This window comes from Schistocerca cancellata, chromosome 3 (genome assembly GCF_023864275.1).
Source record: "Schistocerca cancellata isolate TAMUIC-IGC-003103 chromosome 3, iqSchCanc2.1, whole genome shotgun sequence".
NCBI lineage: Eukaryota > Metazoa > Arthropoda > Insecta > Orthoptera > Acrididae > Schistocerca > Schistocerca cancellata.
The window spans coordinates 839,914,696-839,937,108 of record NC_064628.1 but is presented as its reverse complement, the minus strand read 5'-3'; the positions used below and the strand labels follow the sequence as shown (position 1 = coordinate 839,937,108).

Here is a 22,413-nt window from a genome sequence, read left to right as displayed (position 1 = left end):
GACATGTAGGCAAGGGATTAGAGTGACATTCTTGTCTTTCCGATGTGTATAGGATAAATGCAGAAATATGAACTATGGCAATGTTATTACCAAATATGTCCAAATAGGATCAACATACTGTTGCAGGTGACTGTCCTCTTGGCTGCTGAAGGACAGTCACCTGTAAACATCCACCAGAGAATGAAAAATGTGTGTGGGGCACCACGGCTGTTGAAAACCACTATTGTGGAATGGTGTGCCAAATTCTGTGGTTGCAATTAAACACAAGATGCTGATTGGTCTGGGAGGCCAACAGAAGTTAAGCCAACTGAAGTAGAAGACACTTGAGCACATGCCCTATAGTCCTGATCTCTCTGCATGCAATTATCACACCTCCAGTCCTTTAAAAAAGGCCTTGGAGGGTCGACAATTCCTGTCAGGTGAGGAAGTGAAGGAGGCAGTTACTGATGTCCTTATGCAGCAGGACATGATTGCTTCATAGCTCATAGAAGTTTTGCCTGATTGGCATACCAGTTCTGGACTGTAAGACCTGTGAACAGAAACTTTTTAGTCGCCCGTTATACGTGTATTGCAACGCAACTTCTCAGTAACTCCGAGTGCAGAGCAAGTAGGTTTCAATAATCGTGCATATATAGTTGAGTGCAACTGGTACAGCAAGGGCTGTTGGAATGCATTTAATATTTGTCAGTAATTATTAGCATGTATTGTATGCATTTGGATAATTTTTTTTTTTACAGCCTTGATAACAATTAGTAAATTTGAATGATTACTGGGTTTGGCATTTTGAAGTCATCAGACCTATATGAAAAAAGACAAAAATATATAAATGAGCTTATGCTGACAGTAGCCAACTTTGCTATATGTTTAACTACCCCATTCATTTGGTTTCTTAATTTATAATAACCACTGCACAGGGAACAATCATAAAAGTGCAGTAATTATCAAAATAACAAAAAGGAAGTCATTAGGAAAGCTGAAACTACAAATATTATCAGCCTGTTAAAAAATTGAGAAAGGGGCAAGAAGTTATATTTATCATACTACTGTTGATTATTGAGAGTAATGTTGTAGTGAAGAAACAAGTAGTATTACATTTAAATTTGCAGAGAAAGAAAATTGGTGAAACAATAGATTGTTCAATAATAAGAAATAATTTGCCATTTAAGTTGCCAATACAGAAATGAAAGTGTAATAATTTGAGTGTGATTGACAAACTATGAAGGGACAAAAATGAAGGTCAAGAATCCATTGTAAAACGCCGAAATGGAGAGTACTGTTATGACGCCAAACAATTATTAAGAGTAATAGCAGAATTTCAGTAAACTGTAAAAGAAATGTCACGGGGGGTTTTTATTCCCATAACTACCATTTTAAATTGCTCTTGAGATAGGTTTGGGGTTGTGGTGTCTCTTGCCAGAGGCAAGATCTAGGGACCCTCAAACCTTACAACCATAGTTTTAGCTCTTTCATAACATGGTACAATTTCAAATGTGTCATCCCTTGTCTCTTACTTTAATGTACAGGATGATTTTAATTAAAAAGTTAAACTTTCAAACCATAGAAATAACACCACTGGTCATAATGACGTCAAATTGCAATGGAATATTATCGGAGAAGGGGGAAAACGTATGGCTGAAGAAAAATAAATAGTTACAAAATGTAGTAATAGATGGTGCTGTAAGCATCATACTACTGGTCAACTTCAAATGACAAATCATACAACAATGCCTAAGGTGTATGTTTGACATTAAACAAACTGTACTACTCAATTTGCATGGGTGTACAGGTGTGATACTGTTAGCTATGTAACCCCATCCGCTACAACGAGGTCATATCACATCATATGGGAAAAATCAGTTTTTAATTGTCCTGAGGCCAAAAACCGCGTAAAAAGCATCAATCAAAATCAAATCATATTATTAATTTCTGTGTGGCTGGCACAAAACATGTTCAGTGTGCTGTCCACAGTTTTCTGCGACAAGTTGAAATCGAGAAACAGCATGATTCACAACTAATCGAAGTGTTTCCAGGGTCACATTCAGAATGTGTTGCACATTGCATGCCTTGAATGCAGCTAAGTTTGCAATTGGAACACTGAACATGACACCTTTCAGATAGCCCCACAGCCAGTTGTCACATGGATTAAGATCAGGTGATTAGGGCGGCCAGGCTGTAGGGAAATGGCGACTGATAATTCTAGCATTTCTGAAATGGTGCTTCAGCAGCTGCTTCTGGATTTACAATGTGTGGAGGTGTGCCATCTTTCATAAAAATGATCCCATCCATGCTGTTGGAGAGCTGAAATGACATGGTTGTGGAAAAGACTATGATAAATGATGCTGTAAACCCGCACCACACAGTGAACTTTTCGGGATGAAGTGGTACTGGTTGATTTCCGTGTGGATTTTCTGTCCCCTATATTCGACAATTCTGTGTATTGACGTATCCTGTCAGATGGAAGTGGAATTTGTCTGTCCACAAAATCTTCCACGGCCAATCATTGTGCATTTCAATGTGAGCAAGAAATTCTAAAGCAAAGATCTCTCTTGCTGGCAGGTCAACAGGAAGCAGCTCATGCACATGGGTAATTTTGAATGGATAGCAAAGAAGGATATTTTGTAGGATTTTATGCACCGTGCTTGTGGGTATGTCCAATGTTCGGGAAATTCTCCATGCACTACACATTTGCACACCACCACTCATCTCCTCCTGCATTGCTGTGGCCACTGCTTTCACTGACGTTGAATCAGTTAGTTTCCTCCCTCTATAAGGTAGCACACCAAAAGAACCCGTCTTTTTGAATTTCCGCCGGCCGCGGTGGTCTAGCGGTTCTGGCGCTGCAGTCCGGAACCGCGGGACTGCTACGGTCGCAGGTTCGAATCCTGCCTCGGGCATGGGTGTGTGTGATGTCCTTAGGTTAGTTAGGTTTAAGTAGCTCTGAGTTCTAGGGGACTTATGACCTAAGATGTTGAGTCCCATAGTGCTCAGAGCCATTTGAACCATTTTTTTTTTTTTCGAATTTCCAAATCATTTTCTCCAGACCCACAACAGTCATCGGACCAACACCTTTTTTCAAATCTTTCATTGTCCAGAACTTCTACAGAGAAGTGTGCACAGTCATCATTCTTGTAATACAGCTCTACAAGCAGAGGGTGATACTGCATTGAGACAGGCATGGTGAACGTCACTGATGCGGAAGGAGGAAAAGCCGTGCACCTGATGTGTTTATACTAACTTCGATGGGTAGTGTGCATGACAGGGGTTTTCATTTATCTCTTCTGACACATACAGCACCATCTATTGATTAATTTTCACCATATTTTTTTTTTTCTTCTGCCATACATTTTCCCCCTTCTCAAATAATATTCCGTTGCAATTTGACATCATTCTTACCAGTGGTGTTATTTCTGCAGTGTTTTGAAAGTTTAACTTTAATTATAATCACCCTGTATATCAGATAGTAATGTGCAAATATGAAAATTCAGCAAATAAAACAGGCAGAGGGAATACACATGTCTGAAAAATTTGATTGACAGAAAGAAGAAACCAGTCTATGTTTTGGTGCAATTTAGAAACACACAAGGCAATATTGGCCCTAAGACTTATGTCACAAGATAGACAAACCTTCATTGACAGCATTTGTAGATTTAGAGAAAGCTTTTGACATGTTTACTAGGAAAGAAGCTTTAAAATTCTGAAGGTAGCATGGATAAAATACAGAAAGCAAAAGGTCATTCCTAACCAAACTGAAGTTATAAAGGTTGTAGGACTTGAAAGGAAGCAGTAATTGAAACAGGGTTGTAGCTTATTCAGTAGGTACATCGAGCAAGCAGTCAAGTAAACCAAGAAATAGTTCGGAAAGGAAATTGGAGGAAGTCAGGAAGATGTAACTTTGTGTTTTGTGGATGATATTGTAATTGTCAGAAATGGCAAAATACTTAAGAGCTGTTGAACAGAATGGATAGTGCATTGAAAACAGGTTATAAGATGAAAATCAACAAAGGTAAGACACAGTTAATGGAATGCAGTTAAATAAAAACAGACAATGCTGATGGGTTTAGATTCGGAAATGAGGCACTATAAGTCGTGAGTTTTGCTGTTTGTGGAGCAAAATAATTGATGGTGGCTGAAGTTCAGAGGATACAAAATGCAGGCTGTCAATACAAAAAAAAGTGTTTCTGAAAAAGAGGAATTTTTTAACATCAAATATAAATTAAAATGTTACAAAATCTTTTCTGGAGATACTTGTATGGAGTGTAGCTTTGTATGAAAGTGAAATGTGGATGATAAAGAGATTATTGAAGAAATAAGTATAAATTTTGAAATGCCATTCTGCAAAAAAATGCTGAATATTTGGTGGTTAGATCAAATAACTAATGAGGAGGCGCTGGATTGTAAGGGGCAGAAAAGAAAGTTATTGCATAGTGTGACTAAAAGAAGGGATTGGTTGATAGAACACACCATGAGATGTCCAGGAATCATCTTTTTGGTAATGCTGGAAAGTGGAAGGGGTAAAAATTGTAAATAGAGACCAATACTCAAATGCAGTAAGCAGCTTCAAATGGATTTAGATACAGTAGTTTTGCAGAGATGAAGATGCATTCACAAAATAGCCTAGCATAGGGAGCTGCACCAAACCAGTCTTTGGACTGAAAACAACCACCACCACAATGACGACAACAACAACAATAATGTGAATGGATGACAACACTTAATATTGATACTGAAGCAGCACTCTCAGCACACTGAGTACATACAGGGAATGAGCTTCATGACCAGTTCAGCTGAGGGGAACTTATCATGTCCATTAACAGCACTCCATCAATACCAGCACCTCCCCCTCCTTTCCATCGAGTTATGCTTGTGTATAACTGTTAACAGTGTACCTTTACACAATGTAATTAAAGTCCATGAGCATTATATTACACAGATTCCCTCCTAAACCAAGGAAGCAGTAAATTGGGAGCACTAGTCTTGTGTGTGGTTTCCTGTACAATTACACTACGCTTTCCCAGAACCCTTCCGACAAATCTGAATCCTGCATTTACCTTCCTTATTGCTCATTTTAAATGTATGTCCTAATTCATATAAATTTGTAGCAGTACTTCTAGATATTTAAACAATGTAACAGACACCCCAAGTCCACTACTGAACTTGTACTCATAAGTTATTAGGTTCTTTCTTTTTAGTAATCGCGAAAGCGTTACGGAGATGATAGATAAACTCCAGTGGAAGACTCTGCAGGAGAGACGCTCAGTAGCTCGGTATGGGCTTTTGTCAAAGTTTCAAGAACATACCTTCACCGAAGAGTCAAACAGTATATTGCTCCCTCCTACGTATATCTCGCGAAGAGACCATGAGGATAAAATCAGAGAGATTAGAGCCCACACAGAGGCATACCGACAATCCTTCTTTCCACGAACAATACAAGACTGAAATAGAAGGGAGAACCGATAGAGGTACTGAAGGTACCCTCCGCCACACACCGTCAGGTGGCTTGTGGAGTATGGATGTAGATGTAGATGTAGATGTAGAATGGGCTTTATGTAGCATTTATCCACATTTAAAGAACTGTGCCGTTCATTGCCCTGAGTGTAAATACTATTAAAGTGTATTTTCATTTCCTTACAAACATTACCCTCATGCAGGCAATAGCATCACTAGCAAATAATCCAAAAGTCTTGCTATTTGATAAATTGTTTATGTACGTGGAGAACGTTGATAGTCTTGCAGTGCATTCTATGGTCTCACCTGATGTCGCTTTCATTTGTGTTGAACAATTGTGGTTGAATATAATATACAGGCTTCTATTCGTAACAGGTTCTTCAAGCCAGTCACACATTTCTGTAAATACTTCGATTAATCAATCTCAGTTGCCTTGTTGTGGTACTTTCAAATGTGTGTTAGAAATCAAGAAAGATGAATTACCTGTTCACCTGCATTTACGACAACTAGCAAGTGATTTTCTCCAATCCATTGCTGATTCTTTGAAAAGTCTTCATTTCCTCCAGGAAAATCATAATGTTAAGAGTTCATAAAAAGCTGTAGGATGTGACAACAGATGAAAATCGGCAATACTTGTCTGTAATTTTGTACATCTGTTCTTTTCACTTCTTGTATGATTATTCACTACATGAGAGAGTCTAGGTAACTGCAAACTAGTAAAGGGGCTGATCCTGCAGCATATTCGATGTAGTCTCAATTATTTGTTGGATGTGTTCCAATCTTAATCATCCCCTGCAGTTTCTTCCCTCTAGTACCATGGAAGGTATTCCCACACATCCTATGAGCCTGTCCCATCTACTTGTTAGTTGGTAACTGAAGAAATCTTCACAAGCCAAGATTGTTAAAATAGCATTTTTTTGGATTACTGTTTTCGACACAGCTTTGTTGTTGTCATAGGATCTGATGATAACAGCATTGCTGTGTTGAAACCAGCCATCCAATAAAATGCTTTTTTAGCGATCTTGGCTTGTAGAGTTCACCTCAGTTACCATAGATTGCAGATTGTCCCGTAATTCTTGCCAGTGTTTTCCATATGTTCCTTTCTTTACTGATTCTGCAGAGAATCTCATCATTCCTTATCATCATACCTAATTTCCTTCTCTAGCACCTCATCTCAGATGCTTTGATTCTCTTCTTTTCCAGTTTCCCCACAGTAGGCTGATTCACTATTATACAGTACTGTGCTCCAAATGTACATTCTCAGAAATTCCTTCTTCAAATTAAAAGACTTCTTTTAGGCAGGGATTCCCTCAGTGCTTGTGCTTATCAACTTTTTATTCCATCCTTGCTTCATCTACTGTGTTACTTTGCTTCCATGGTACCAGAATTTCTTAACTTCACCCATTTCATTGTCACCAATTTTGATGTTAAGTTTTGTACTCGCATTCGGGATGATAACGGTTCAAACCCATCTCCAGCCATTCTGATTTAGGTTTTCTGTGATATCCGTAAATCATTTCAGCCAAATGCCGAGATGATTCCTTTTTGAAAGGGCACAGCCGATTTCCTTCTCAGTCCTTCCCTAATCTGAGCTTGTGCTCAGTCTCTAATGACCTCGTTGTCGACGGGACGTTAAACACTAATCTCCTCCTGATGTTAAGTTTATCGCTACTCTCATTTCCACTACTCCTAATTACTTTTGCCTTTCTTCATTTTACTCTCAGTCCATAGTGTCTGTTCATTAGACTGTTCAGTCTATGAACAAGTCCTGCAATTCTTCCTCACTTTCAGTGAAGGCATCAGTATCATCAGTGAATCTTATTCTTGACATACTTTCACAATAAATTTTAATCCCGCTCTTGAACTTTTCTTTTGGTTTTTATCATGGCTTCTTCAATGTGTAGACTGAACAGTAGGGACAAAAGACTGCTTCGCTCTCTTGCACACTATTTCATTTGAGCACTTGATTCTTGGTCTTCCATTTTTATTTTCCCCCTGGGTTTTTGTACAAATTGTATATTACACATCTTTCCTTAGAGCTTACTCCTATTTTTCCCAAAATTTTGAACATCTTACACCATTTTACATTGTTAATGCTTTTTCTAGGTTGAAATATCCAGTGAATATCTCTAGATTTTTCTTGAGCCTTGCTGCCATTATGAACGGCAACATCAGAACTACAGTGGAAATTCGATTTTTAAAGTTGTACAATTTTATGTTTTTTGCGATTCTGCACCATAAATTTGTAGTCCCTGTGAAAAACTCATAAGATCAATGCTAAAATTTCCCCGATTTTACATTTCTTCCTAGTCAGGTTTCCCTCGATTCCAAGTTCTTACTTGAAGTCTTCCTTTACTTTGTCCTGGTTTCTAGCTATTGACATTTGATGTGACTGAACCAGTTATAAGTGGCACAAAAGGCAGACAGTTCATACCACAGTTGGCGGTAGAGTTTAGGGAATATTTCAGCCTTTTGCGGAGACGGGAGACATGAGAGAGGAAATGCTGATGTAATCCACGATTGGTGTTGCCAACACAACTTCCAACATTCAGCTTCACCATGCAATTGTGATACAACTACTGCTAGGTTACAGAGGTAATGGAAAAACAAAACAGTCAATGCAAAGTGTTCCGAACCGAGCCAATATGTGTTTCTAGCGCCACATACAACTCATCTTTTTGCATGTAATTTCGATGTACTGCATGCAGCAGTAATATCAATCACCAACCTTTTAAATTCAAACATTGAGTCTCGAAGAATGTGGTCAGTCATAATCAAAGAAGTGTTGCCCATTTCTGGCTACTGAACTCTTATTGGCTGGCAACTTTTTAAGTCACCTAATAGCCAATACAGCCACCACACCACACTAACACATGTAAAAGAGCTTATCTATTGTGTGTGTGTGTGTGTGTGTGTGTGTGTGTGTCTGCAGGTAGGAGTGAAAGCATTTTGTGAAGTGCTGAAAATATACTTTTCATGCAGATGATGTGCTATGATAGAAATGTCACACAGAAATAGAATAAGGGTTTTGTGATAGTGCATTTTAAATACTTTCTTGTTCAAATATGACATGATACAGTTGCAACAACTACATACACTACTCGCGTATATACTTTGTGCACTGTTGATCATATAGATTGGCAGCAATGACAGAGGGCATGAAGCTAAAATGTATCTTCTGAACTTCCTTTCAAATGTATATTTTACACAGTATACAGAAATTCACTGGGCCACTTCTAATAAGCTTGTAACATCAACTGAGGAAGTAAACTCATTTTATCACATCTCTGTTTCTCTCATCAAGCCTAAAATAACACTTTAACAGTGCTGAGCATATGAAATGCAGCTCATAAGGAAAGCATTAAACAGTAACAGCAATGGTTACAAAGTTTATCAGTAAGCAGATGTCCACATTTATGATTATGGCTTAAACACTTAGCTGCTGTGATGTTTTTGGTTTAATTCAATATGTTCATCAATTTTTGCTTTTTTTCTGTGTGACCACAAAGGATGATCTCTTGAAAATGCAGGTTATGAGTGTATAATTTGTGGTCATAGCATGTCAGAAAATAGCTGCATTACCTTGTATCCAGATGCCAATTTCAATTTTTTTATAAGTTTTTACTTGCTGTTGCACATCTGTGATTTTTTAAGAAGTGATGAAATTCATTAGCATAAATTACTGTCCAAACATTGTATTGTACATTTAATTTCCTCCACTTAGACAGATTTTATACAAACTATTGGAAAGGGTTGGAATTTTTAGTCGTATATGCCAATTACATGGGTTTTTGATTGTATTTTGGAAGGTTTTAATATTTTCCTTGATTCTGCATTGTTCTCAGTTTTGCGTTTTTTTAAGTCTGGACTACACAAAAATGTGAAATAGGAGTTTCACAGTACTGATAATCATATAACAGCTACTCAGTTTTCTTTCCAGTTCTTATATTCCATTCTTAAGGGATGCCCGAGGTGTTACGCCGAATCTTGCACTTATCTGCCCTTTTGTCTTCAGTATTGTGGGCAGCAATATTTTTCTGAAAGTCTGATGATATGTCTCCAGTCTCACTGATTCTATACACCAACTTGGAATAGTCATATGGGTGCCTCTTTCCCCAAAGATTTCAGAAATTCCAAAGTAATTTTACTATACCTTTCATCTTTTTTTTAAATCATCATCATAAGCCTTCCAAAGCTCTCTTAAACTCTTGACTGTAACACTGAATCTCATTTGTCTTCCATCTTGAATTCCATTTCTTCTTTTATCCTGTCATCAGTCAAGTCTTGCATTTATAGAGGCCTCCAGTGTAATCTTCCCATCTATCTGCTTTCTCCTCTGCATCTAACAGTGGAATTCCTACTGGACTCTTAATGTTGACACCCTTGCTTTTAATTTCACTCAACATTGATTTGACTTTTTTGTATGCAGAACCAGTTCTCCTGACAACAGTTTCTGTTTTGATTTCTACACATTTTTCCTGCAGCCATTTCACATTTGCTTCTTTGCACTTTCTGTTTATTTCATTCCTAAGTAATTTATATTGCTGTACTCCTATCATACCCCATACCTTTCTGCACTTTCTTCTTTTGCTAGTCAGTTGAAGTATTTCTTCTGTTACCTAAGGTTTCATCACAGTTATCTTCCTTGTTTGTCTGTCCACCTTCTGTAACTGCCATTTTTAACACATTTTTACTAAATCCCTTTCTTGACTGTAATTGATTTGGAACTAACTCCCCAATGAGCTAGAGACTTGAAATTTTAAGTATAGCACAGAAATTGATGACAGTGCAATATTAACACTCTTTCCTCTCAGTCTGTTCAGTAGGGGTAGAGGTGAAAATTATTGGTAACACCTAACATCAAGGCTGTTGTCCAGGACCAGAATGTGCTCCAGGTGGTATGTGACTGAATGAGCACAGCTGAGCAGAGAGAGGAGGGAAGAGAAGATGGCCAGAGAAAGGGGGTGAATGAAATTGTGAATATATGTGATATACATGGATACTGTAACTACCAAATTTGTGTGTGCACCACTTCATAGGTTGCGTGTGAAGTTTGTGCTTGATTCGGCCACTAGAGGCTGCGCCCCCCTGTTAGAATTATGGCTATATAGGCTGGAGCGCACACACTGTCTGTTTGTTGTTTATAGAATGTACTTTGTGTCTTGTGTGTTTATCCTTTTTTATATAATAAAGTTATTGTTCTTGGGTTACATCAGCATACTCGGCCAAAGCTGGGTTAAAAAGTTAGTACATATATAAATGATTATTCACATAAAACATATATTATCAGAATGATTAAAATCCATTGGGAAATTAACACTTACAACACTAAAAAGCAGAAAATAATTATTTAGATATAAATAAATTTTTAATATAACACATTTTCGTATTGGATTAAAAGGTATAAAATAATTTGTCCTATCCCCAACATATTCCTAACCCTCTACAGACAGCCCTGAAAATAAAAGCGTGTGAATTTTTAATAGCTATGACAATACTTTTAAGATTTATAATGAGAAACAGGGGCACATGCAGTAGATAGTAGGAGATGAACTATTCATACAGTCCAATATCTGATTTTGGAATCTGTGCCCAAGCAAGTTGTAATCTAACTGGAATCATCACATGTTGCAGAGCCTTTCCCAAGTATGCCTACTCCTATTGTGATTTTTGAACAGTGTATTCACTATTACAGAACTTGATTAGTTTTTCTCCCTCACTCCTGCTACCAAGCTCATATTTTTCCATAACTATGTCTTCCATTCCTTCCCCTACTACTGCATTCCAGTCATTTTTGAATATCAGATTATTATCTCCCATTACTTTCTGACTTACTTCATCAGTATCCTCATGCACTTTCTCTATCACTTCTTCTTTTACCTGTGATGTTGGCAGTTCCACCTGGAAAGTTATTGTAGGCATTGGTTTACTGTTGGTTCTGATGAGAACAACTTTCTGACTGAATTGCTCACAGTAATTTACTCTCTGTACCACCTTCCTATTCATAACCAATCCAATTCCTGTTACGCCATTTTCTGCTGCTGTTGATATTACTGTATATTCATCTGACCAGAAATACTTGTCTTCTTTTCTTTACACTTCACACCCCCCTGCAGGTCCGGGGATTAGAATAGGCCCGAGGTATTCCTGCCTGTCGTAAGAGGCGACTAAAAGGAGTCCCTCCCCCTCAAGGGGTTAGTTAGCGCCTGCGTCCGGAGACGGACTGTTCCACGACCTATATTTGCGATCATTTTGGTTTTTCACTTCTTCTCGTTTCTTCCTTCCTTTGGTTGGTTCCTTACTTTGTTCTTCTCCATCTCACTGTCTTCCTTACTCTTTCCCTTGCCTTCTTCTCCTTGCCTTCTTCTCCTTGCCCTCTCTGGTCTCCGCCTCGGCGTTTGAGACAGTCTGTCCTCTCTCTCCCTCTCTCTCTTCTTTTTCCTCTTCTTCCTTCCTCCCTGTGTGTGCCTGAAGGCCGACCCACGCGTTCGCACGCGTAGCCGGTGAGGGGGTAACGCGTAATTCCCCGCCCTGGGTAGACAAGTAAGGCACGCACGTACCCCCTGGTAAAGGCCAGGCCCAGGGAGGAGTGATTGCCTGAGCCGATACCTTCTGACCATGCTGATTGGTCCCTCCGTCTGTTTCTCGGGAGGTGTGACCTGAGGTGTAAACATTCACCTAAGGCGGGAGTGCCCTCTGAGAGGGTCCCCACAAGGAAGGAGCGCGCCATCGGAGACGCTGGCAATCATGGGGGATTCCTCCGCAATGGATTTCTCTTCTTCTTCTCTCTCGACTTCTGCCCATAAACGGAAACTTGACCAGCCACCAGTGACAAAAGTGCTACTGCCTGCCCCACAGTTCCTCGTAGTTTCTCGATCTGAGGACGGCAAGGATTTTTCCTCTGTCAACCCTTTCGTTATCCAGAAGGGCGTAGATGCCATAGCTGGATCTGTCAAGTCGTGTACCAGGTTGCGTAATGGTACCTTGTTACTTGAAACTGAGAGCACCTTTCAGGCACAAAAACTGCTTCGGACCACACTCCTGTACACGTTCCCTGTCCGGGTGGAGGCTCACTGCACTTTGAATTCGTCTCGTGGTGTGGTCTATCCTCGATCACTCGACAGTTTGACTGACGAGGAGATTCAGTCTTTCCTCACTGAGCAGGGCGTGACGGCTGTCCATAGGGTCATGAAAAAGGTCAACAATGACCTTGTACTGACCCGGATACTTTTCTTGACCTTTGATAGTGTTCAGCTGCCGTCGCATATCAAAGCGGGCTATGAGGTTATTTCTGTTCACCCCTATGTCCCGACACCTACGCGCTGCTACCAGTGTCAGCATTTTAATCACACTTGCCAGTCTTGTTCCAATGCGGCTAAATGTGTCACTTGTGGCAGGGATGCCCATGAGGGTGACTGTCCACCTCCGTCTCCTTGTTGTGTGAACTGTCAGGGTGACCATGCAGCGTCCTCCCGCGACTGTCCCATCTACAAGGAAGAACGCTGTATCCAAGAAATTCGGGTCAAAGAGAAAGTGTCCACCTCGGCTACTCGCAAGCTATTTGCTAGTAGGAAGCCCACGCTGCTCCCGGCGGGAAAATACAGTACTGTCCTCGCCTCTCCTCGGACTACCAGGGAGGTGGCGACACAGACAAGCGATCTGACCTTCAGCACCACGATCGTCCGTTCGGCCAGTGCTAAGATCGCGCGGTCGATGTCTCCTCTTCCTCCCGTCACCCCTCAGACACAAGCACCTTCATCAGCTTCTGCTAAGAAGGAACCGTCCCGTGCAGACTTCCTACGTACCTCGAACTCCCAGCCGTCGACCAGTACTTCCACTAAACGACCTTCCAAGAAGGCTCATAGGAAGCACAGTTCTCCTTCTCCGCCGCGGCGCATTTCTTCTCCTGCGCCACCCAGTGGTTGCCGCCCCAGGCCGTCATCCGTTTCGCCTGGCCTCGCCGCTGGTAGCCGAACATCTGGCCGTCCACCAGCGGAGGAAGCTCCTCCTCTCGGCCATCTTAACGAGATGGCCGATGAACCTATAGAACCAATGGACGATGACTGTCCGCCTACTGATAGCGGCAGCAGTGCTCACTCGAAGCCTGTCCCTCAGCGGCCTTCGAGGTGACCCCTTCTTTCATCTTCCTTTTCCTATCACGATGGCACTTATTCACTGGAATATTCGCAGCATTCGCTCCAACCGAGAGGACTTGAAGTTGCTGCTCCGCTTGCACCGTCCGCTCGTCGTAGCCCTCCAGGAAATGAAGCTACGCCCATGCGATCACATTGCCTTGGCACACTACACCTCTGTGCGTTTTGACCTACCCCCTGTGGTAGGTATGCCGGATCGTGGAGGGGTTATGTTGCTGGTCCAGGGTGATATTTATTACGATCCCATCACATTGCACACCGGCCTGCAGGCAGTTGCCATCCGAATTACTCTCCCCACTTTTACATTTTCCATTTGTACCGTTTACACTCCATCGTCGTCTGCCGTTACCAGGGCAGACATGATGCAAATTATTGCTCAGCTACCTGCACCATTTTTGTTAACTGGAGACTTCAACGCCCACCATCCCCTTTGGGGCTCTCCAGCATCCTGCCCGAGGGGCTCCCTGTTAACAGACCTTTTCAACCAGCTCAATCTTGTCTGCCTCAATACTGGCGCCCCTACTTTTCTTTCGGACACATCTCACACCTATTCCCATTTAGACCTCTCTATATGTACTACCCAACTTGCACGCCGGTTTGAGTGGTATGCCCTTTCTGATACATATTCGAGCGACCACTTCCAATGTGTCATCCATCTCCTGCATCATACCCCCTCTCCGTGCTCAACTAGTTGGAACATCTCCAAAGCAGACTGGGGGCTCTTCTCTTCCAGGGCGACCTTTCAGGATCAAACTTTCACAAGCTGCGATAGTCAGGTCGCACACCTGACGGAAGTCATTCTCACTGCTGCTGAATATTCCATCCCTCACACTACTTCTTCTCCACGTTGCGTACCGGTCCCCTGGTGGACCGCAGCATGTAGAGACGCTTTACGTACTCGTCGACGTGCTTTACGCACCTTTAAACGCCACCCTACAGTGGCAAATTGTATCACTTATAAACGATTACGTGCGCAGTGCCGTCGTATTATTAAAGAAAGCCATCTGGGCTGCTTTCACAAGCACCTTCAACAGTTTTACTCCTTCTTCTGTTGTCTGAGTTAGCCTGCACCGGCTATCTGGCACTAAGGTCCACTCACCAGTTTCTGGCTTGACAGTCGCGAATGGCGTCCTTGTGGCCCCTGAGGATGTTTCCAATGCCTTCGGCCGCTTTTTCGCAGAGGTTTCGAGCTCCGCTCATTACCACCCTGCCTTCCTCCCCAGAAAAGAGGCAGAGGAGGCTAGGCCACCTAACTTCCGCTCCTCGAATCGTGAAAGTTATAATGCCCCTTTCACCATGCGGAAACTCGAAAATGCACTTGCCCGGTCATGGTCCTCCGCTCCAGGGCCTGATTCTATTCATATATTCATATTCAGATGCTGAAGAACCTTTCTGCTGCGGGTAAAGGTTTCCTTCTTCGTACTTATAATCGCATCTGGATTGAGGGACATGTTCCTGCATGCTGGCGCGAGTCTATTGTTGTCCCGATTCCTAAGCCGGGGAAGGACAAGCACTTGCCATCCAGTTATCGACCCATCTCACTTACCAGCTGTGTCTGTAAGGTGATGGAGCGAATGGTTAACTCTCATTTGGTTTGGCTGCTCGAATCTCGATGCCTACTTACCAATGTACAATGTGGATTTCGTAGGCGCCGCTCTGCTGTTGACCATCTGGTTACCTTGTCGACCTTCATTATGAATAACTTCTTGTGGAAGCACCCGACTGTGGCTGTCTTCTTTGATTTGGAGAAGGCTTACGACACCTGTTGGAGGGCGGGCATTCTCCGCACCATGCATACATGGGGCCTTCGCGGTCGCCTCCCTCTTTTTATTCGTTCCTTTTTAATGGATCGACAGTTCAGGGTACATGTGGGTTCTGTCCTGTCAGACACCTTTCGCCAGGAGAATGGGGTGCCACAGGGCTCAGTTTTAAGCGTCGCTCTCTTCGCCATAGCGATCACTCCAATAATGGATTGCCTCCCAGCTGATGTATCAGGCTCCCTTTTCGTGGACGATTTTACCATCTATTGCAGCGCGCAGCGTACATGTTCCCTGGAGCGCTGTCTTCAGCGTTCTCTTGACCATCTTTACTCCTGGAGTGTCGCCAATGGCTTCCGTTTTTCTGCCGAGAAGATGGTCTGTATTAACTTCTGGCGCTACAAAGAGTTTCTCCCACCGTCCTTACGACTCGGTCCCATTGCTCTCCCATTTGTGGAGACAACAAAATTTTTAGGTCTTACATTTGACAGGAAACTTAGCTGGTCTCCACATGTGTCTTCTTTGGCTTCCCATTGTACCCGTTCTCTAAATGTCCTCCGTGTTCTCAGTGGTATGTTGTGGGGAGCGGATCGAACCGTCCTACTTTGCCTATATTGGTCGATCATCCGCTCAAAGCTGGATTATGGGAGCTTCGTATACTCCTCTGCACGGCCATCCATCTTACGCCGCCTCAACTCCATACAACATCGGGGTTTATGTCTTGCGATCGGAGCATTTTATACTAGTCCCGTCGAGAGTCTTCATGCTGAAGCCGGTGAATTGCCATTGACCTACCGGCGTGATATACTGCTTTGCCGGTATGCCTGTCGGCTACTGTCAATGCCCGACCACCCGTCTTATCGTTCCTTTTTTGACGACTCTCTCGATCGTCAATACGGGTTGTATGTCTCTGCCCTGCTACCCCCTGGAGTTCGCTTTCGTCACCTCCTTCAACACCTTGATTTTTCACTCCCTGCAACCTTTAGAGTGGGCGAGAGCCACACGCCACCTTGGCTCCAGGCTCAGGTTCGTGTTCACCTTGACCTCAGCTCACTCCCAAAGGTTACCCCCGGTTCGGTATACCACTCCCGTTTTGTCGAACTTCGTTCGAAGTTAATTAATATGACCTTCATTTATATGGATGGCTCTACGACCAATGACGGGGTCAGTTGTTCTTTTATTGTCGGGGCACAAAGTTTCAAATACCGGCTCCATGGCCATTGTTTGGTCTTCACAGCTGAGCTCTTTGCCCTCTACCAGGCTGTTCTTTATATCCGCCGCCACCGACATTCTGCTTATGTCATCTGCTCCGATTCCCTGAGCGCCATCCAGAGCCTCAGTGATCCGTATCTGGTTCACCCTTTCGTGCACCGGATCCAACGCTCTCTTCAGCAGCTGGTAGACGATGGTTCCCCGGTTAGCTTTATGTGGGTTCCTGGCCATGTCGGTATCCCTGGGAATGAAGCTGCAGATGCCACGGCCAAGGCTGTGGTCCTCCAGCCTCGGACAGCTTCTTGTTGTGTCCCTTCATCAGATTGTAGCAGGGTCATTTGTCGGCGCATTTTATCGCTGTGGCATGCCGATTGGGCTGCACTTATGGACAACAAGCTTCGGGCCTTGAAACCTTTTCCCGCGTCTTGGACGTCCTCCTCACGCCCTTCTCGGCGGGAGGAGGTAGTTTTGGCCCGGTTACGAATTGGACACTGCCGGTTCAGCCATCGCCATCTGCTGACGGCTGCGCCGGCGCCGTTCTGCCCATGTGGGCAATTGCTGATAGTCCGCCACATTTTAACGTCCTGTCCAAATTTTACTACACTGCGTCTTGATCTTGGCCTGCCATGTACTCTCGATGCCATTTTATCGGATGACCCAGGAGCAGCTGCTCGCGTTCTTCGTTTTATCAACTTGACACACCTGTCTAAGGACATTTGATTCTGCCGTTTTTTTTTTTAATCCTATGCCTGTCAATCTTTTATCGTGTTTTCCCTTTTAGTTGCTGTTTTAAACTTGTGCCTCACAGTGCACTCCTAACGTAGTCTGGGCGCTAATGACCATTGAAGTTGTGCACCCTAAAACCACAAAAAGAAAAAGAAATTAAAAATTTACACTTCACCGACCCAGATTGCGTCTTTTCATTCCTTTTTCAGATTTCATTGCTTCCCTACCACAGTGGCAGTCAGTGTTATCCATCTGTTGGTTTTTCTTTTTCTCGGGGTTATCTCCTCCTCGGACTAATGGGGAACTAACCTGAAATCTTTTGGCAATAGGCAGATCCTCATGACAATTTTTCGATCACAGGTCAAATGTTCTGTGGACACACATTGCCTCTCTTTAATGCAGTGGAAACCACTACCTTCTGCATCATCATTTCATTAATTAGTGCCGATTCGTGTTCCTTTCAGGGGCAGTATCCCACCCAAAAGGCAAGAGGTTCCCTGAAACTCCGTCTGCTCCTTTGCCCTCTTTGACAAGGATGTTGGTGGTTTGTTCATTTGTTAGTCTCCATTGTTTTTTAGTTACAGTTGTTTATTTTCGTGTATCATTATGTGTGTGTGTGTGTGTGTGTGTGTGTGTATGTGTGTGTGTGTGTGTGTGTGCGCGCGCGCACGTGTGTGCAGCAGTCAAATATTAATGTGGTAGTTTTTTCAAGAATGAATATGTTCTCAAATATGGAATTTAAGATCCTGTCCGAATTCCTATTAATTGTACATTTTGTGTAATTTGATATAGTATTAAGTTTCAGTGGTATCAAGGTACACAAATAAATTTTACTCATTGTTTTGAGAATTTATTTGCTTCCTCATTTCACGCTTTATTAGTAATTCAGAATGTTGTTACAGGTATTTTGTGACATACTGGTTAGAGATGGCGAGATGGTGTGCGTAGAGCTTGTGGCATCTGACAGAGATGGTGCCATTCAGGGTGTCATTTTTTTGGGTTCTATTAGATATGATGCCCTCAAGAAAGTATATGATGCCAGGGTAAGATTTATCATAATGTTCTGGTCATTTAATTTTTTAACTATAATTGTCCTTGGCCCATAGTGTTTTGGAAATACAATTAAGTAATGAAATTATTCGTATACATTTTCATTTGTAACTGTTAATTAAAATAGTTCAATCTTAGTACTTACAAAAATTATTTTCATTGTGTGTGTTGTTGGCATGTCTGCAGTCAAGCTTAAGTAGCAAAATGGCACAGAGAATGACTTTTGGATTGTTCTCTGGTGCAACAACACAACGTGTAGAATTTGTACGGATGAAAGGTCCACAAGGAAAAGGCCATGCTGAAATGGCAGTAACTAAACCTAAAGGTGGGTATAATTGTGCTGTTAATTGTTACCTGTGTACTTACTAGATGGTTTCATGTCATGGCCAGTAAATGTGATATGTGTGTGACACATCTAGAGTTTTAGTGGTTGTGTCTATATCTTCCACTTCAACTGCTAACAAAATCAGGTCCATGCAGAGAAAGGAACTGCCCACACAAAGAGAACAGGAAAAGTTTGGTAATAGAGATTCAGCAATAGTGAGACTATGAGGACAAAGCTTATGCAAAGTAACTTAATAATGCTAAGATTAGTAGAATTCCCCATGCATCATTCTAGGTACCAAAATGATCTGGAAGTTACAGGATATGAGAAGTGTGGTGCAATATTCCCTCTCCTTGGATCCTTAGCTTGAAACTATCTTTTATGGAACTGCTGATTATATTGAATTTTATGATTTTCTTTCTTTTACCTATTTTTCAGTTTGCAAAAACTTGAACTGTTCAATACTTGCAAAAAAAGATCAAAGTTAACTGCCATTAACAGGTAAATTGATTCTCTTATGGACTGAGTACACAATCCAATTACAGGTTGAAAGTGTCAGGGTAAAGTTAAGTTTGTTAATTAATTAATTAATTACTATTCTGACACAGTTAATAATGTCACTGATTTTTGTTGTGAATCAGTACCATTTGAAGCTTGTACTTTCCTAAGATGGTGGTGGTGGTGATCATCATCAACCATGGGGGATTGTGAGGTAGCGCTAGTACTCTATAGTTCGCTTGTTCCATCACACAACCTGCTTCATTGCTGATAATTGTCAGTAATGAAAACTACAGCTATTTCCATTTAGTCATTTTATTAACAGCTATGAACATTACAGAAAAAGTAGAGAACTTCAGTATATTTTCATTATCTCACAGCATTGAGACTGTTCTTTGTGTCTGACCTTTGGACAGCTGATGCCAGATGATGTTGCAACTTTCACATGACAAATCACTCGCTGTACTTTCGTAGCTTTCCCTAACCAAGTTGTTTCCTCTACTGTTCATTAGTATCAAATGATACTTTCAGTATTACATCATATGGTTTGTCTATCTGTCCAGTCTCCAATCAGGAACCAGTGGCAGCATAATACATGTGCATTTCATTCTTGGAATAACAACCATTTACAAACTTTACATGTTGCCTTTACAATAAGTATTAATATAAATAACAAATCATATTAAAGAAACCACAAAACTGGTGTGATTTAATATTGTATGTGTTTCAAAACTACTCACAAATAAGCTGAGGTGAAAAAGCACTATTTTCTGCTATATGTTACACCAATATGGCCTCACCCTCACTCTGCATGAAGAAAAACTAGCAGTGCTTTTGCCCTCTTCCAGTAATGCTTATGTAATTGCGTACCCACTGTCTTTGTCACTTAATAGCCAGTTTAAAGTTTTGGAGAATCTCGATGTATACACACCTTCTGTGTTGATTCAGCACAAATCTCTGCATGGTTGTAGTGATACCTGTTGTGTCAGTGTCTGGACTTCAAAACTCAAAATTCTGGAAAACATGACAATTTCAGTTGTTCTACAGTGCTTTTTGACTTTTAGTTTTTACAGATAGTTTCATACTTTGGATTTATATTAATATCTTCTTAAATTACATGTAAAAATGTATAGGCTCTGGAGCAGAAACCCCAACATCGGAACCTGGACTTTGTGCAACTGACATGTGGGACTCTGATTGGGATGAAGACCCGGAAGATTTTTTTGTTTACACACACCGGGTAATAATACATTTAGTGCATATTTTCAAATAAAATGATGATACTGTAATTTTTTTAAAAGATACATACAAATGTAAACTTTTGGTTTTATTTGTTAAAATAATTTGTTTGCACATTTGGTAGAGACGTTTGAGCGATCCCAGTGCAAATCTTAATAATTTTGTACGTGGCGGATGGAAGACGAAGCCGTATGAGAGTTCAGGACCGAAATCTCGATCCGAGAATGAGGGATTGGACTCAATGGCTAATGGTGTGACAGAAATAGAAGCTGGAGATGTACGAGATGGTGAGAGAAAATGATGTAGTATAATTTTTCTCTATTTTGATAAAAAATAATTAATCATGTCTGTCTTATTGTCTGACTCATTCAGTCACGGAACAGTCATTCCTTCTTTCTAATAGCTGTTTTCTTTTTATATTAAAGAAAAGAGAAGCTAAATCAATTTCTTAGCCAGTCATTTTAGATTTGTGCTCCCCATAGACATCATGTGGAATCTCTTATTTATTGCTGTTTTTGAGTTCTCGGAATTTGTTGCCTTACGTCTAATGCAAAGTCACAACACTTTCATTGGCAGACTGTCTTAAAACCTACCTGTACATCCCCTTCCTAAAACTTAAAGACTATAATTTTCAATTTGCCATATTGATTTACTAAACTTAAGATTAGTACAGCAACATTATGCTGTTTTTGCACTTTATAGAGTTTTTATTTTTAGAATCAAGAAATTAACTTTTGTTGAACGTTTTGCTGATTTGTGCAATTGTTCCCAGCCACAGCCCATCAGAATTAGAAAATTCCATTTTATTGTTGTTATCATCATTGTTGTTGTTTTTTGTTATTATTTTGTATGTTTTGTTTGCATATTTGTTAGTATGTGTAAGTGTGTTAGTGCATTTAAGTTCCGTAGCATTGTAGCATGTTTCAGTGTTCATATCTGAGTAGATACTTTTATTGCACAGCATATATTATAAATACACACCGTTTTTTGCATTAGTTTGCAAAGTTCAAATTTTTTATTATTGCTGCTTTTTATGTTTATCCAGATATGCCCTCTGCTTCTCCATATGTAAAGAATTGTTCCATTAATCTTATTAGAACACGTGTTTCTTAAGGTGGTTTGGTGCTGCTTGTGCATTATTACTGGAGGGAATATAAGAGCACCCAAATAGTTTTGATACTTCATTGCATTTCACAGCCATATTTGATGGAGTTGTGTACCAAATTGCACCTCAGGTGTTTTCACTGATATTTAACTGTGCATTTCACAAATGTTCACATTGTGATATATTGAAAATTAATTTAGCTACCATGTTTCCAGCATCCTAATCTTCCCTTCTTATGAAAACTTAAGAGAAGGTGTTCAATTGGCAGTTAACATATGATCTTTCCCCCTTTGAAATGTAAAATGTCGAAATATTAAAACCTCTCAACAGCAGCTGAAATTGTATCGTATTGACAATACATAATACAGATGTCAGATTTAATATTTCCTGAACAAAAATTACCTTTCTTTGCACTGACGAGAAATAGTCATGGAGGATAATAAGTGTGTGAAAAATAGAGTGCTGCAGTAAATTTTAGAACTTTTTACACACAGATGGTATAGCAGTTGATCTGAGGGTAATGGGAAGTAATTACCAGGTTTTGATGTATGTAGTAATTAATAATGAATAAAAAGCAGTTGCATATGTAAAGAATAGTAGATACAAATGAAGACAGGTCTGATACAAACTACGCAGAAAAAAGAACTTTGTCAGTAAAGATATGGTGGTGCTATTATTTTGCATATGTCGGGGAAGGATCAGGGTGAAAAGGAGGGAAGAATGAGGTCAGAGGGGGGGCTAAAGAAAGGCTTACGATAATACCATGTAGTAGTAATAACAAGTGTGTAATTAGAAAACCAATTTCCACCAGCAATTGAAGAGCTAGTGTTCGTAGAAAGGCTCGAGTTAATTAATCTTAAATCTGTCCACAGGTGTCTGCTTGTAAGTCACAGATCATTGCAT

General features: G+C 41.0%; 1 protein-coding gene across 4 annotated transcripts in view; it reads left to right on the top strand.

Moving 5' to 3' along the window:
• LOC126175892 (uncharacterized protein KIAA0930 homolog) overlaps window positions 1–22,413 on the top strand; it is a 101,392-nt gene that overhangs the window by 39,762 nt on the left and 39,217 nt on the right. For all 4 annotated transcript variants that reach the window (XM_049922946.1, XM_049922949.1, XM_049922948.1 and 1 more), the window contains exons 5-8: window positions 18,196–18,336; window positions 18,530–18,668; window positions 20,300–20,406; window positions 20,530–20,692. In XM_049922946.1, coding sequence (XP_049778903.1) covers window positions 18,196–18,336; window positions 18,530–18,668; window positions 20,300–20,406; window positions 20,530–20,692 — 550 coding nt within the window. The remainder of the gene's footprint in view (window positions 1–18,195; window positions 18,337–18,529; window positions 18,669–20,299; window positions 20,407–20,529; window positions 20,693–22,413) is intronic.